The sequence below is a fragment of the Colias philodice genome, chromosome 16 (genome assembly GCF_061535455.1).
Source record: "Colias philodice isolate Cphi_HAF_F1 chromosome 16, ilColPhil1 Martin Lab GWU primary, whole genome shotgun sequence".
NCBI lineage: Eukaryota > Metazoa > Arthropoda > Insecta > Lepidoptera > Pieridae > Colias > Colias philodice.
This window is the reverse complement of record NC_143101.1, coordinates 7,948,279-7,965,479: the sequence shown is the minus strand read 5'-3', so window position 1 is coordinate 7,965,479 and position 17,201 is coordinate 7,948,279. Positions and strand designations below refer to the sequence as shown.

The 17,201-nt window shown below is 31.7% G+C and overlaps 2 protein-coding genes across 11 annotated transcripts in view; both read left to right on the top strand.

Annotated features, from left to right (window-relative positions):
• The window catches only part of LOC149481821 (uncharacterized), a 118,346-nt gene extending 116,579 nt beyond the window's left edge, over nucleotides 1-1,767 (top strand). For all 5 annotated transcript variants that reach the window (XM_089705417.1, XM_089705412.1, XM_089705413.1 and 2 more), the window contains exons 8-9: nucleotides 239-399; nucleotides 861-1,767. In XM_089705417.1, coding sequence (XP_089561543.1) covers nucleotides 239-399; nucleotides 861-1,028 — 329 coding nt within the window. In that variant the 3' untranslated portion in view covers nucleotides 1,029-1,767. The remainder of the gene's footprint in view (nucleotides 1-238; nucleotides 400-860) is intronic.
• A 1,602-nt stretch (nucleotides 1,768-3,369) lies between these two features.
• The window catches only part of fdl (beta acetylhexosaminidase fused lobes), a 147,403-nt gene continuing 133,571 nt past the window's right edge, over nucleotides 3,370-17,201 (top strand). For 2 of the 6 annotated variants that reach the window (XM_089704643.1, XM_089704642.1), the window contains exon 1: nucleotides 3,370-3,873. The gene's annotated coding sequence lies outside the window, so the exon portion shown is untranslated. The remainder of the gene's footprint in view (nucleotides 3,874-17,201) is intronic. The other 4 variants (XR_016316783.1, XM_089704639.1, XM_089704641.1 and 1 more) reach the window with 3 other exon arrangements.

The window sequence follows — 17,201 nt, the reverse complement described above, 5'->3', positions numbered from 1 at the left end:
GTTAGAAGGTAGAACAATATGTACAATTAATATAACGCATACAAGATTAGACGTCGACGGCATGATTTAATTATAATTATTGTGAGAGAAAAAAAAACAACTGATGTAAGTGGCTAATTAGCCTCGTTTCAACATGCCACTCCTGGAGGATTTTTAACCAATTTTCTCCTTTTTACTTAGAATATCATTGATGAATAAAATGTTAATAGAATGACATTTGACACATCCTGTTTTCCAGGTTCAAATTACGGTCACCACATTCGGTCATGGTCACACAGCGGTCATGGCGGGCCGGCCAATTTGGGCCATTGTTTCGTGGCTTTGGATCCAGAATGTTTCGCTCCTGGCTTTGGAGATCGTCTTACAGATTGTATACAGCATTGGAGGGAATTAGAACCGGTATAACATTCAATTTACCATTATCTAGTATAGTATTGTATCTGTGATACTGTATTTCTTGCTATTTATGTTAGCAATGTTTTTTTAATTATTTATGTGTGCATTTTTTTGTTTTGACAATTGCCAATTGTCAATATCAAATAAATTGTAATTAAGTAATTTATATTCCGTTATTTTATCTGTGAACTAGAACTTTGTAACGGTCAAAATCCAAGTATCGTAAGCAAATCGATTGCATTTCGTTATCAACCAATTAACAGGTGATAAGCATTGGCATCTTCAAAGTAAAATTGATTGAAATAGCTTATTTACACTATCGAATATTGCTTGTACTAACTCAGAAATCTTCGTGGGCTCATGCACTTTGGAGGTCTTCACATCAAATACATAGTTTACAATGAAGTATATAAATGTCATATAGACAAATGGGTATTAATTTTTGTATGTATTATTTATTTCAGGCGGATCCATCTCTGCCCGTATTAGCACCAGGGGATAAGGAAAAGAAACATGCAGAATTAACAGATGCTAAAGGAACTGTATCTTACGTCAAACAGCAGATTGAATCTAGCGCAGCACTTGCTAAGAGACTGAAAGTTACACCCATGAAAGTTGAATCTGATGTATAGAGTATTTTTATAGAAGTATAATATTATATGTACAGTAAAAGAAGATATATGGGTATAGCAATGCTTTAGGGTTGTGCGTTAAAGCTTCTAGTTGGTTCTTTTAAATGATCAGTCTTTATGCACCTATAGGTTCATAGATTCATTATTTATCGAACATGTTTCGTAACCTACCCACATAATTTTATGTAGGTAGGTTACTAAAAAAGTTCGATAAATAAATTGCAATTAATGTATTAGAATTATTGTTGTTAAAAATGTAAAAGTGATATTCAAATGTTTAATCAAGCGAGGCATTTCTTTTCACTGGAACAAATGAATTTATAACAATAATATTATAATACACAAAAGAGTAATTAAAAATGACTTCAATTTATTATTATGTGATGTTATAGTATTTAAGAGTATTATCATTGTATTATACTTAGTTATCGTAGTTTTTGTATTCTAAAATATTTTTACATTTTGAAGAGTGTATAAATTATTAATTTGTATATCGACTATTATTTTATATTAATTCATGTTAAAAATCATAGATACGAAGAAGAATTTTAAGCTTAATTTCGATTTTTCCATAAAGCACTATAATTTTTACTGTCTAGTGTCTACTAAGTATACCTATACTGTCTGTAGAGTGCTTCTTGTTAGAACGCAGCATTCCGAAATATCATAATTTGATAAAAATACATTGAGGTACTATAACTATGTATTACACAATATGAATAAAAATTTTACTTACTGGCGTTTTTGTTTCATTTTTAATAAGAACCTGTAAATATTTTAGTTTATAAAATATTTTTTTAAACAATTCATATTTATTTATAAGTAAATAAATATAAATTTATAAAGAATAGAAAAAATTCGAAAAGGAGGCGGAACTCGAACCCCTATTCTTTCGCGCCAATTCCGTGATCGAATTATTTTCTATTCTTTATAAATTTATATTTATAAAATACACCTAGGTACTTAAGTTAGCGTTAGCTACTATTAATAATTATTGTAGCATAAATTCGTTTTGATTACCAAAGCAGGTAGGTAGGTACCTAAGCGATTATAATAACCACAATAACTATCATATAAAAAATACAATTCTTATAGTTATACTTTTATACTAAATACATGAATGAAATCTGACTAAGTAACTCTTTTTCAAAATATATAGGTAACTTATAGTGGACAGTGGTTATTACTTACGCGTTTTTAGTCATCCTGAATCATAAGTATATCTTTGAACCATTTAACCATAATATTATAACTTAATAATTACGCTTTTGAGCTTAAATCATTAAGTAAGCTTTTGAATCATCCTCTGAGAACTGCGCTGAATGGCGATTGGCGTGATAAAAAATATTCGTTCCCTAAAAACTATTCTCAATGTGTAGAATATATACCGTCCGATACGTGTATCGTGTAGTCTGTAGTCATTAAATGCATGAAAAATGAAAATGACGCTAAGCTGCTACGGCACGCTACGGTTTTATTATATCTCATTTCCAAATTCGAATTTGAGCTTTATTGCGCGAAAAGGCGCGAACGATTCATTTTTAAAATATAGCGGGACTGCTAAATCTTTGAAGTTATTAAAATAAGGTAGGTTAGTTAGTACAGAAATAGTAATATTAAAAAATAAAATATATTCTAATCTCAGAATCTCAGTTATCTCTATGAATTTTAAACAACTATGACGATAGTTATAGGTACCTAATCAAATTTGTATGAAACATCGTCCATTAGCGACGGATCGGGTCGGGGCGGGCCGCAACGCATTGGCGGATATCGCTTCGCAGGCGGATTTCTGCCGGCCGCGGCGGTGCGCTGCAGCCCGGCCCGCCCCGACCCGTCTAGTGGACGCAGGCAGGCGGATGTGAGCGGCGAGCGTCTGTTAGATTAAATCCGCCTAGGCGGTCCGCCGCGCCCCGTACAGGTGGACGCAGGAGCAAACAGCGCGTCCATTAGAGACGGCCCGTTGCGATGCGGCTCGGCCCGATCCGCCTCTAATGGACGCCTAGCATTATTCAACATTCTATAGATTAAATAAATGACTGTATAGTCTATGGCTCTAGCTGTCAATGCTAATGTATATATTTTTTTCTGCTATGGCAAGAAGATTTATCGACTATTTGCCCTTGCCAGTGTGAAGAAAAAAAAAACCGCACCAAACAATACCTACACCAAGCATTATAATTTATAAACAAGCTCATAGACAAGCGTGCAAGCGATACACTCACTTGCACCCATGACTTGCACTCAACGATCTGTCAATATGACGGCATTAGTTCCGAATTTCGCCACAGGCCGAATAGCACTGTTTATATAGTCTGTAATAATTGATGTGAGCTGTCAATTTTGGCATAAATTCATTCTGTCTTTATTTGGACATGGACATTTCACGTTTTGTTGTACTTGTACGAATGGCAGATAAGATTTAGCGATTGCGGATTAGTGTTATTCAAAAGAAAGTGCTAAATGCCCCAACATTATTTGGAGTATTTTGAATATTCTTGCAATATTTCTACCCTGAGGTTATAAGCTTTATGTCATTAATCTCGAATGTAGTGCTACTGTTTTGTTGTAATTTATTTTGTATTTGTTCATTAAAAATCTAACTTTCCAAACTGTGATGTAGAATATTATTTGTTTAATATATTTCCAGTACAAATTGTATTATATATGTGAGTGTTAAACATATAGAACAGTTCCTGTGCTCAATAGGTGAAACAGTATTGTTTTCAAAGTTTTGTTCTCGTTTTTACTTTCTATAAATATATAACAGACTGTACTTAGTGTTGTGGTGATAATATAAAAAGTATTTATTGAAAAATCGTTGGATTATAACACAATTATCAAGGTAAGAGTAAAATTATTGCAATACTGATAAAAGGTTAGATGTCCAGATTTTTATTGTGCTTTTTCTTTCTCAGAATATCTAATGTTCGATTTATTGCTTTTCGTTAAACCTTCTCAGTATTCTTAAGCAATATTAACCATTCATTCATAGGTGTAATTTTTCTATGTACCTACATACATATTGTTTATGTATTTTATTGTAGTATTAAAATCACTAATTTATTTATTTATTTATATGCTATGTATTAAATTCCTTGAATTATCAATGAAAATTAAATCAAATTTTTAATATTGTACAACATATTAATTGGAGGCAATATTGTACAATACAGAAAATACATGAATTAAGGCATGCTTTTTAGCTAGGGTTGTTAATGCAGTTCTCAATTTGTTTCCTGTTTAGAGAAATTTAATAATTTTTTAAACTTGATATTAAAACTGATTAATTTTATCATACATACATCACACACTTTTCTATAAACTTATTAAATAATTATTTAACTAATTACTCAATCTGATTGATTACATATTAATTTTAGTATCATAATTTTCAATGTCATATCATTAAAAACATATTTGTTGCGCTCATTAAAAATCTAATGTTACATAATACAGAAGTAATTGCTATGATAATGAGTGCTGTCAGCCAAATGATAAAAAATTGTAACTCGCTCATCATTATGTGATAAGGATGGTACTAGATATCAATAACTTCTGATTATTTATTATGTTGTGTTCATGTTGTGCATTGAATTATTATTACTAATTAGTAGTTCTCAAATTGATGGTAAAACTTTAAATTTACATGATAAGTACAAAAACTGTATACAATAACATACAAACTTATCAAATGATACAAAAACCATATACTGCGTTACAGTTTGAGTCTATTATACTATAGTTTGAAAGTGTTGCTTCTCTTTGGACCTTGTAAAAAGCTCAAATTTTATAAAATACAGCCACAAATAGGTTCATTTGTAAACCCAAAGCTTTAAATCATATCTAACTATTGAGTTTCTGTAATGAATTATACATAGAAATTAATTAAATGTTATCTATATTTATTAAATTCATTGTTAAGAAAGTTATAACACTCTAAATTTGTAGTCCTTTTGCAATATTTTAACCATATTGCGGTTGCCATAAATAGTAATCAATATTATGTACATTATTAGTAAAACTATGCAACAGACTTTTTCGTATATGGCAAATCTTTCTGCTAGATTTAGTAGATAAAAAATATATAAACTTCTACTAATAAATAAGGAAATATATATGAACAACATTTCTTCCATTGACTTGGTGTAAATGATGCTTTGTAGAATTGTACTTTACTCGCAGCTTCTCATACTTGAATAAGAACACAATTTTGATAACAATTTCTTTTAAAATTGAATACTATAACGTCTAATGAGCCTTTGTCAAAAAGATCGAAATTTTCTTTCACTAAAATTCGACAAAAGGTAGTAGGATATAATGCCTCCAAGTAGCAACAATTTATCCACACAATGTAAAACCGTTAGAATCAACTCACACCCATATCCAAGCCAAGGCTTATTGGCTCATCGAAGTAATACGATTAGCGTACCTACTACCTAATCATAGAAAACGTTGGCGGGAAAAGCGATACGTTTTTGACATTCGTGTATTCAGCAAACTATCAAGTATAAAGTTGAGGATACACGCCGCGACACTTGAGCACGCCTCGATTGTATTCTTTTCAACAAGCCGACATGTGATTATTGTTTTTCATAGTGGCCAAGGAGTCATCGCAATTATTGTTAACTAGCGGTCCGCCCCGGCTTCGCCCGTGGTACATATGAAAAATAGATGTTGGCCGATTCTCAGACTTACCCGATATGCACAGAAAATTTCATGAGAATCGGTCCACCCGTTTCGGAGGAGTATGCAGACTAACATTGTGACACGAGAATTTTATATATTATAAGACTAGCTGTTGCCCGCGACTTCGTCCGCGATTACGTCGTTTTTCGTCATTCGTCGTTTAAAAAAATACGTGACACTTTATTTTTGAATGTTCTTAATTGTCTCTTATAAAATTTAACTAAATTAAAATTGAACACTGATAAGAAAATCTTAAAATCGGAGGAAATCGAAAATCTGAGGAAAACATGAATGAATGTGATTTAAATTCTACATTACTTAGTATTTCAAATAATAATCTAAATTAAATGTAGATTAACAGTTTGAGCGCACCGTTATAGAATAATATATTGTACCTAAGTATTAAATTACGTTAGTTTACATAGTAACAAAACAAAAACACGATGACTTTCTTTCGCGCTCGGTACCACAAACTAAGCATGTTAATGGTACGTGGCCCGCGTCACTTGACCCCCCGCGAGTTCCCCTCCGTTGCTATGCGAAAATACATTCGTCGCCCTGCTGTAGAAAAAATTGTAATACTGTGGCCTGGGCGTTATAACACGCCCAGGAAGTTCCTGAGTGCCGATAGACGTCCGTCTATCGGCATTTATAACAATTTTATATTAATATCACCATTCACCATCTTGAGGAAAAGCTTCTAATGTCGATTTAAAACTGCATACATACGAATTAACCTGATGAAACATGTTCTAAAATTGTCCTTACTCCACTTTAAAGCATTACAAAAATAACATACTACGTTAATATCGCCTATACAGAAGATGATCTGTAATCAATTGTGAGGTTATAAGCAAACCCACTTTTATATTTGTCGGACCCCACCACCGAATTCGTAGATTGATCTTCTATGTTTACCTCTAATCTAAGTCAAGACTATGTCGAAATCTGTCTGCAGTAAGAGGGGCTTCTCGCTATTCGTCCGTTTCCAGAGACCGAATAGTTTCAATTCTTAATCTTTCATTAAACAAACTTATTAATCGTTTTTGTCTCAATTAATTGTAATATTCGCGTCCTTACTCTAGTCATTGCTTATGCTCATGTTCATCTTCAAGAGATCGAATAATATTATGGTGCACCCTATCATTTGTCAAACGGTCTTCATATTGAGTAAAAGTTTCAGATTCTCGAGATAAAATATGACGGCCGTGATCAGCTGTGAGACATTATACCCTCTCAGTGAAGGTTTCGGTCTCACGGGATAGTACATGCCGTTCGCGGTCAGCTGTGAGCCCCAATTCTCGTTGTGAAGCGGTTTCAGGTTCTCGGCATAACACATGTTATTTTCGGCCTATAGTAAGCCTCTTACCTCTAACGATTCTTGAGAACTCTTATTTCTCATTTTCTTAGCTTTGCTCGATTTTCGAGATAAAGATTTTTTAGGTGGCACTGATGCATGAAAATAAAAATTGAGTTGAAACGGACTGAGAGTGTTATAGACAAATATAATCAGAAAGCTTCGAACTCCTAAGCTATCGGAAGTTACACGTGTTATTGTGAGTCAACCATAAAAGATATACATTTATGATGTCGGGAGATATTTTTTATATAATAAGGAGAACATTTCTTTCATACAATATGATTTCTGTGTAGCTTTAACTCTACTTTTACTGCTCTGCTCAGGAATATGTAAAATAATTGTACCAAGTTTCGTTTAAATCCGTCGAGTAGTTTTTGTTTCTATAACGGTTATACGGACAGACAGACGGACAAAAATTTTACTGTTTACTTCGTTGGCATCAGTGTCGATCCCTAATCACCCCGTGATAGTTATTTAGGAAATATATTTCATGTACAGATTTAATATAAGTATACATAATATATTTAGATTCCAATTTCCATGTAACGTTAAATTCGACTTAGATACAATAACTAACAGACAACGCAGGTTACTCTCGTTTCCGTAAGTTGAGGCGGCTACATATTCGGTCCTCATAACATCACTTTTAGTGAACGAAACGACAGCGCGGTTTAATTCGATGCCAATACCATCAGAAAAAAGGAAATATTTTTAATTGTGAAAAAATATTATGATTTACACTATTAACACTATTTTAATATAAAATATATGGCTGTGAGTGTGTAAAAATAAATCCAGCTAGTTTCACATCACACTTATGTTTATAATTAGCTATACGACATGAAAATATACATATTAATTACCAAGCAATAATCATACAGGTAAATACTGAACAAAAGTATTAACAGTCAAAGTTTATTTTTACTAACATTTAATAACATGTAAATGATGAAGAAATAATAATTATCAACGAACTAACCTTTTCTATAATACTTAACACAGCACATTTTTTAAATTATCTTGCTCAACTCTGCTCAAAAATTTGAGGGTTTTGTTGGAACTTTAATGTGTCAAAACTATGATATAGGTATCTAAACTACGATACAACTTGCATGCGGAAATGCTCATTACAATCTGTGAATTTAAAGAATAAGTTCTAACAACATACTATTCAATTTTATTGAGCTGATGAATATCTTTTGCCTGGAAAATCACCGCCGCCTAATAAATATTATACTGTGTTTTCTTATAAAATCGTAACATAATTTCTTTTATCTACTAAATTTTAATAAATAAGTTCTCTTTGTTATTTTCATCTAAAAATGAGCTTGAGCTTATATTAGGCAAAAGTATACATTAAAATTTCAGGACCGCACCTTAAATGGGGCGCTTGGAAAATATGCCTACGGGTTATTAATAGAGAAATGATACACAACAAAGTTATGTTGTTTCCATTTTATTTATAAAATATAATGAAAATGGGCAAATATAAAACATATTATGTAAAATGATTAAAAATAAATAAATGAAGCAACTACGATTCAAAGAAAACATCTTTTTCAGTGTGAAAATGCTCTATGCAATCCTGGATGATGAGTATATCATGTACTCTCATACCAGTACGGTCGATAGCCATAACGATAAATATTATAATCAGATAACAGCAAAGTCAGAATAAAAATCATAACTTGTACAGTTGTGAGTGCAAAATTTATGTTTCATTTGGCAATAACATTTTTTTCGGTACTAAAACGTAGTACTTTGATATGTGGTTGGCTGCCCCTTCTCTCCTTCCTGAAAAATATCCTCCAAAATTACCCGAGATACTTCCAATGATTGAACCATACGTTGGACATTAACTTCAGTCAAAAATTGACGAAGCGGATGATTACTAATTTCCACTTAATCCTCGCTGCCACTATCTTCATCATCAAATCATCAATTTTCAAGTGGTGTTGTAAAATTGTCAGCAGAAATCGTCTTCCAAAGGCGATATAATTTTATGAACATTGAATCTGTAAATAAAAAATCAAAAGTTAACTGTAAATCTATAAAAAAAGCTACTTACAAATAAAATTTTATCAACAAACTACTGTTCCCAACGCACCTCAAAATCTTGTAAAAGTCAAAAAGAATTCATCATTTTATTATTTCATTCTAAAAGTGTAATATAAAACCTTTATAAAACCAATAAAAATGTTGTGTGGTTTTATGAAACCACGGTAAAAAAATAATTATCGTACGGTTCGACCGTCACGCGACATGCGCTACACAGACCAAAAAGTTTGAAACGATGTAATAAAAGTTTCACTTTAAAAAACATGAATCATTATAAATAATAAATACCTATAAAAGTAACAACTTACCTTTTGTGGGAACGCAAGGTGAAAATTCACAAAACACAAAGATTGAATTTGATATTTTTGGTTTTATGACATTCAAATGCTTTATAAATATAAATTTATAAATAATAAATTTATAAAGAATAGAAACATTCGATCACGAAATTATGTGGGTTCGAGTCCCGCCTCGTGATCGAATTTTTTCTATTCTTTATAAATTTATAAAACACGAAGATTTTAAAAATGTAACCAATGAACACAATCAATATTAGATTAATTGTAATATTGCTCTGAGATTGTAATGGTGTCTAGTTTGACTTAAAATAATAAACATCTACCCTCACTTTTAAAAATGTAGTATATTCACACGAAATATAAGCGCACCTTATAGGGAAGGGAAGATATGGGTTAAAGAGTTAAATAAATAACATGATTATATTTAAATTATTAATTTTCAACAGTATTTTCAGTAGTGTTAACATGTAAATTGATTTGATTTTTACGAAATCTCATAGATGGCGCTGTTTCAGATTTGTCTTTATACTACTAAATTCATTAAACTGTTTCTCTGCCCAAATTACGTAAATGACATAGTTTTTATTTTGTAAAGCTAGATAATAGCATGGCTTACTCGAAACCAACATTTAAACATGAGTCTTTAGATTGTACGCTGTCGTAGTACACGGAATATGTAAGAAAAATAAAGGTTCACAGCTCCTCCCCCGAAGGTGATATCATGATAATATGTTTAAACTATCCTCACCCGACCTCTTAGGAATATTCATGCAAAATTTGAAGTAAATCTATGCAGTACTTTTCGAGATTAGCTCGGTCAAACATACAGACAAACAGACAAACAGACAAACAGACAAAAATTCTAAAAACTATATTTTTGGCTTCTATATCGATTATAGATCATGGATTATGTATTCTTTTAAAAAAATATTCAATGTACAGTTTTGACTTTCCTACGATTTTATTATATGTATAGATTAGCGCGCTGAATTGCTAGTGTCGTGTTCGACGTATAAAGTCCGTGTATCTGTATCTTAATTTATATTTAATCGTATTTAATTGTTTTTCGTATTTTTTTTTGTACACATTATAGGGCTTCCAAGTTCTTATTATGTTCCACCACACTTTTTTCGTTTGCCAAAACCTTATATTTATTATTAATGCATTAATTCTTAACTTCAGATCTATATTGGTTACAACTTAATAAATTATTATTGACTTCCAAGAATTCACGATGATCTCAACATTATTTAAAGATTCGTGACATGATGTTGTGTTCAAATTTAATAGGGTTGTTGAGGATTCCTCTTCCGCTTCCTCATAATGAGGAAGTTCCGCAATATTTTGGGTTCCTCTACCGTTACCGCATCCTCAAAAATGAAAATAAAAAAATCCTCTTCCGCTATCGCTTCCTCAAAATTTAGAGGAAATTTATGAGATGCTCATCCGATCGGGCTGCGAATTTACAAAGCCTATTTAAACTATGTATTTGAGTTACGAGTCGGACTCTACTAACGAACAAGAGTAGAGTCTTACCGCCATATTTATATATGCGCCTAACACGTCATATAACATTTTCTCTCATACTCAGAAGAAACATATTTTACCAAATAATGTTTGTCAAAAGTGATTTTAAATTAAAAAACAAACAAGTTGTTTGCTTACATAATAATATCTAAGTACCAGTTAGCTTTTTTTTGTGGAAATCGCCTAATGTCGCTTATGGCACTGATATAGATTGGGTTTTTTCTGTGGGTTTTTTCAAGTAATATGCATAAACAAAAGCTCATCTGAGTCCGGCTCGTGACTCAAATAGTATAGTACTTACAGGCTTCGTAAATTCGCGATCGGGCGAGCTAACCTCCCCTAACCTTAAACATCAAAATGTAGAGACAGGAGAATGGCTTATGTTTTAATTTTTAATTTTAAAAGTTTTTTGTTTTTTAATTTTGATTATAATTTCCTATCATCCTCATCCTCATCCGCTTCCTCTTCCGCTTCCTCATCCGCATCCTCTTCCTCAAAAAAATATCCTCTTCCTCATCCGCATCCTCTAAATTTGTGTGTGAAAATTCCTCTTCCTCCTCCTCTTCCTCATAATCACTTCCTCAACAACCCAAGTTCAAAAGTACTACGATATGATAAGTTCGGCGTATTGTCAAGATTCCAAGCTTAGCCATAATTCCTCCAGCATAGTACCTATATGTACGTTTTAGAAAAAAAAATCCCCAGACATTTGAATGCCTCTCTGACCTGTTTTTAAATACATATAAATTCCTATTTCATGGTTCCCTAACCTATTTGTCGTATTAATATATAAATTATCTAATCTACTAATCCTTGCCAATTGCCATCGTATCGTAATATGAGCAATCAATTCAAGATAATCTGAAAATAAAAAAATTACGAGTTTAGTTTTGATTTGTAAATTATATCAATGATTAATTTGTTCTTTTTATCATCGAAAACTTACGTCAATTTTCTGTATTTTTTTATTTTGTAAGTTCCTAAAATTTTACTTTTTTCTCCTAGTGTACCAATATCGCAATTATCATAATATCATACTCATATTATAAATGCGAAAGTTTGTGAGGATGGATGTATGTGTACCTATGTATGTTTGTTACTCTTTCACGCATATACTACTGTACCGATTACAATGAAATTTTCCACACATATAACAATTATTAGGGTAACTTAGGATAGGTTTTATCCCGGAAATCCCACGGGAGCGGGAACTATGCGGGCTATTCTTTAGAAACGCGGGCGAAGCCGCGGGCGGAAAGCTAGTTTGTTTCTATTTTTATAAAAATCCAGTACTACCTATACTTAGTACTTAGTATCTTAAATAACATCAATTGGTAGTAAAATTACTGTTTGCAAACTGAATAAACTGCAGTAATTTAATTCGTATTCAAAACAAATGAAATCGATTGTGATAATTTGAAAGGAGTTATTGTTAAAATTACTTAATAACAAGCATAATAATTATTCCATTGATACAACCATGTATCAATATTTATTAATTATACGTTCAATACTGAAACAATAGAGAATTAACTTTGGAATTAACAAATTGATTTGAACAGATTAAATAGATTATTTCTTAAAAAAAAGATATTGATAATAGATGTACCTGATGCTCTTCTTCATTTCTTTCTATAATTTAGGTAACTAAAGAGGATAAATTATCTAATACTCTTATTAGAAGTTGCCTACATATAAAATTGAATAAATAATTACATTTTCGCGCAATAAACTATACTCATTATGTTTTTGTATTTAAATTAACCGCCATATATGTAGGTAATCGCTGTAATTGCCGGCATCGATAAGAAAGTCTGCAAATAATAATAAATAATAGTTTAAAAAAACTAAAAAACACGCTTTTTATAGAAACCGAACTAAAAAATGGAATAATTTTATCAAATTAGTGTATTGTCATCGGTCCTCAATAAATCTACAAAGTTTGAACGAAATCTGGCCGTTTAAAGTGGGTCAAAATCGCGCCCAAAGAAGTCGGTTACAAACAAACAAACATACAGGTGAAGCTAATATAAAGCGTGTAAAAATACCATTCAGCATTAAGCCTTAGCAAGGCCTGCGTAATAAGTCAAAGCTATAGTTAAAACGCGTGAACATTGAAACAACACAGGGATTAATATTTTCATGCACAATTGATTCTTGAAGTTGTGCGTTACGAGTTACGACTCGCGACTATCGGCACTCGGCGCTCTATAAAATCAGATTTTATTGCTTTTCCATCATAAAAACGAAATGTTTTCAATAATGAATGCACGAAAATGTAGGTACTTTAATTGGAAAAAGGGTTCGATTTTAAACTATGCATTTAATTGTTTTTACTTTATAGTTATGTTCCCATGTGCATTTCACTGCTACCTTTATTGTCAATATTGTGATACTATGACTGTTTTTTTTTAGTTTGTTTATAATAAATAAAATATAAATATTAAATAGTTTCTTTATTTTTATTTGTGATCAGACTTGTACGAGGTTACACGGTGATTACAATAACATAATTCATTGCCTTTCATACGTTCTTCACATTATTGGTTTGGAATTCTCTAATTGGATTGTGTTAATGAACATTTGTAGCTCTGCGTTTAAATGCTTTTTAAATACCTACTAGCCTCGAATAGTCGAGATTTCTAAACTGTAGCTATAAGAGAAATCAATTACAAAAAAAATAGGTTAAAGTTTCTTAATGTGTAAACTTCAGTAAGTAGATATTACGTAACTAGATTTCCGCCCGCGGCTTCGCCCGCGTTTTCAAAGGAAAACCCGCATAGTTCCTGTTCCCGTGGGATTTCCAGGATAAAACCTATCCTATGTGTTAATCCAAGTTACCCTCTATATGTGTGCTAAATTTCATTGTAATCGGTTCAGTAGTTTTTACGTGAAAGAGTAACAAACATCCATACAAACTTTCGCCTTTATAATACATAGTATGTATTAAGATTACCTACTTAAAACATTTAAAAATTAAAAGGCGCTAAACACTCATGATAATTGATAACAGTGATCATTAATGTTTTAGAATATACGTATATAGTGGATAATATCAATGTCCTAAAATCATGATACTTTTTAAATTACTGAATTCAGGTATTAGAAAAACAATATCCATATTATTTCCACAATCCCGTTCATATCTTACAACCTTGGTACGCCATCTATTGATATTACGTGGAATGACGTCATATCCAAGTTAAACAGTTTCAGTAAGGGTTGATTTCAGGGACCACTACTAGTTCGATGCAAACCCTCTAGGTGGCGCTTTTCTCTGAAACAATACTTGGGTTTTAGAAAATGATAACAAGTATTCTTTTTCAGTTTTAAATAGGTATGATCTTACCAACAATTTAAACACAGTCTAACTTTAAACCAGGGATCTGTCACTTTAATAATTGTCTATATGAAATACGACAAAACCAGATTAAAGAGAACCCGCGCTTAAAGTTAAACCCTGTCTAAAGTTTTTTGTGGTAAGACAGCTATAGTACCTAGAGCCATTATAATAGGCAACATTTGACAGTTCAACAAAATTCAACAACGTAACCTAGTAACAACGACATAGAATAACATGATATTTCGTTTTGTTAGATCTGCAAATTTGCTTAACTTTTTTCAATTACGATTACATATTTATAAAAATAATGACTGATACAAGTAATTTTAAGATTTCATTTTACTGATTAACCATTCTAAACATAATAAACAATTTCTGATTTGAAGAACTGACGTCGCTACAATTTTGTGTCAATAAACCTTTTTTCTTTTTAAATACCTGACATCTAAAATCGAATGCATTGATTACTTAGATTACAAAATAAAAGACAGATGGAGCGTTGCCGAACTAAACCAAATGATTTATCGTCATTTCCATAAAGCTATGTGTGCTGTCATTTCGCCGTTGCACTGTACGAACACGGTGCTTCTGTGTGCGTGTAATGTTACCAGATATTGAAAAATTTCCCACATTTTTGCCCGACTACGGAAGAAAGAGGGTTATGTTTTTCAAGTGTATGTATGTATAATATTTCTTTGTCACGCCCTGCAGTATAAACTGTTGGATCGATTTTGAGTTGTTAGGTGTCATTGCAATTATCTGAATTATGAAGGTAGTGGTGGTAGTGACGTAGGCTACATGAATTAGCAGTCATGTTTTAATTTTTATTTTAATATAAATTCGGGTTTATGATATTATTTTATAATATTGTAAAAATTATTTTGTTACATAACTAAAGCACCTATCTACTAAAGTTAAATATGGACAAAATAATTTTATTCAATTTTTAATTAATTACATTAAAAAAAAAAAGTTTTTATTTTTCAAAACATAATATGAATGCGAATAGCAGTAGGTAGTTTTTAGTCGAGAATGCGGGACATTTTATTTTCATCATATTATCCATCATGGAGTTCACATGAATTAAATTGCGAGCGAAAACGACTATGACGCTTTTTATAAAAGTAACAAAAAAATGTATAATGCTTATTAAAATAATCTAATAATGATCATGAACCTTAACACTATAGAAATAATCACATTCACGATCGAAAAATCCAACAGCACTACCCCGAAGATCTTTTAACCATTTTACCGTTTTACCCCTAAAATTGGCAAATTCATTTTCAAAATACTGGCAGCATACGTTGAAGTTTTGAATTCCTTCGTATATGTAAAATTATTATTTGTATATAAAATTAAATAAGCCAAATAATCTACAGAAAACCTGTAAAACGATGTTTTATGTTTTTGTTTGTTTTCGGGAACAAATTTTACAGCGTTTTAATATCACAAGACAGCATTTTTTTACTAAAATATCAGACCCATTTTGAAGTATTGCAAGACACTAGAATCGCTATAACAGCACTGGCGGAGGTTCGTATTCGTTTTTGATTTCGTATTTTCTTTGACAAGGGCGACGGACGATTGACATGCTCCATCTGCATTTTATTTTGTAATCTAAGATTGATTACTTGTGAATAAAAATCATCATAAATTAATAAATTCTTAATTCGGTTGACAAATGTTTCAAATCCGTATCGATTAATTCACTTTAATCGATGTTTTTAAGCAGGTTACCTCTCTTCGAAGATAAAATTGATAGACGTCAAATGTCGCCTATTAAATTGGCAAGACTTTGGTTATCCAGGTAAGACTGATCCAGCATTTGAACTGCTCAATCTCTTCCGTGATTTTTCCTCAGCACAGAGCATCAAGTTGCTACATTATAACCGTAGTCACTGAAATAAACGTTCAATTTTGATCTGTGCACACATGACACTTGACACTGGCAGAATCCGTCCTTTTGGGATTGGGAAGGCCATAGACAAAAAAGAAGAAGAAGACTATAGTGTTAATTTCCATTTTAATAACTCAGGCCCCGGAATCACAAACACAATAGAAAATCTATTGTGTCGTGGACCGATCGGGCCGTTCGGGGCTCAATGGGTTAATGTGAATAAGGACAATGCAACTTAAGTTGCATGACGTGTTATTTGTAAAAAAATTGCACTACAGAAACTTCATTACTGATATTATACGAAGAAGATATCTGGACGAAATTTTCTTTGAATTTTCTTAACTTCTTATTTATAGTAACCAATTTCCAAACCGATAACCGCAAATAACCCAATTTTAAAAGCCGGTAATAAAAACACGAAAAAACTTTGATACGCGATTGGGTAGCAACTATGTAGATTAAAAAGTTTTAAAATGTCCAGACAGCTTTAACTTTGATAGCGTTGCCATGTCGAGGAATTTAATGAGAATAGTGGTTGTCATTTAGCTCGGAATTAGCATAGATTAAAGAGATTTTACGGTCAAACAAAAGGTATATATCGTGGTTCACGAAATTCTATTTGAGGTGCAATATTTCTTTGTTATCGAAGAGTTCTGCAGGTTATAGAGTACTGCAGGATGTTATTATTAAATGTTATATATAAGTATAGTTAATTATTTCAGAGATATTTTCAGAAATTTTGTTATTAATTTTTTCTCATAGGTACTTAGTTAGGTATAAAATTTTCGAATATAACTTGCTGAAATGATGATAATATAATACAATATTTTGTTGCTTTAAATTTTGATATATTATATGTATTCATGATTATTATTCAATGATTATTATTTATTAATAATGCGTAGGCACAAATCACAGTGCGTAGGTAATTTCACTCTCTGGCTGCAGTTTATAAAAAAATCGTATGTTTTCCTTATTTAGAGGATTATTTGCGTCT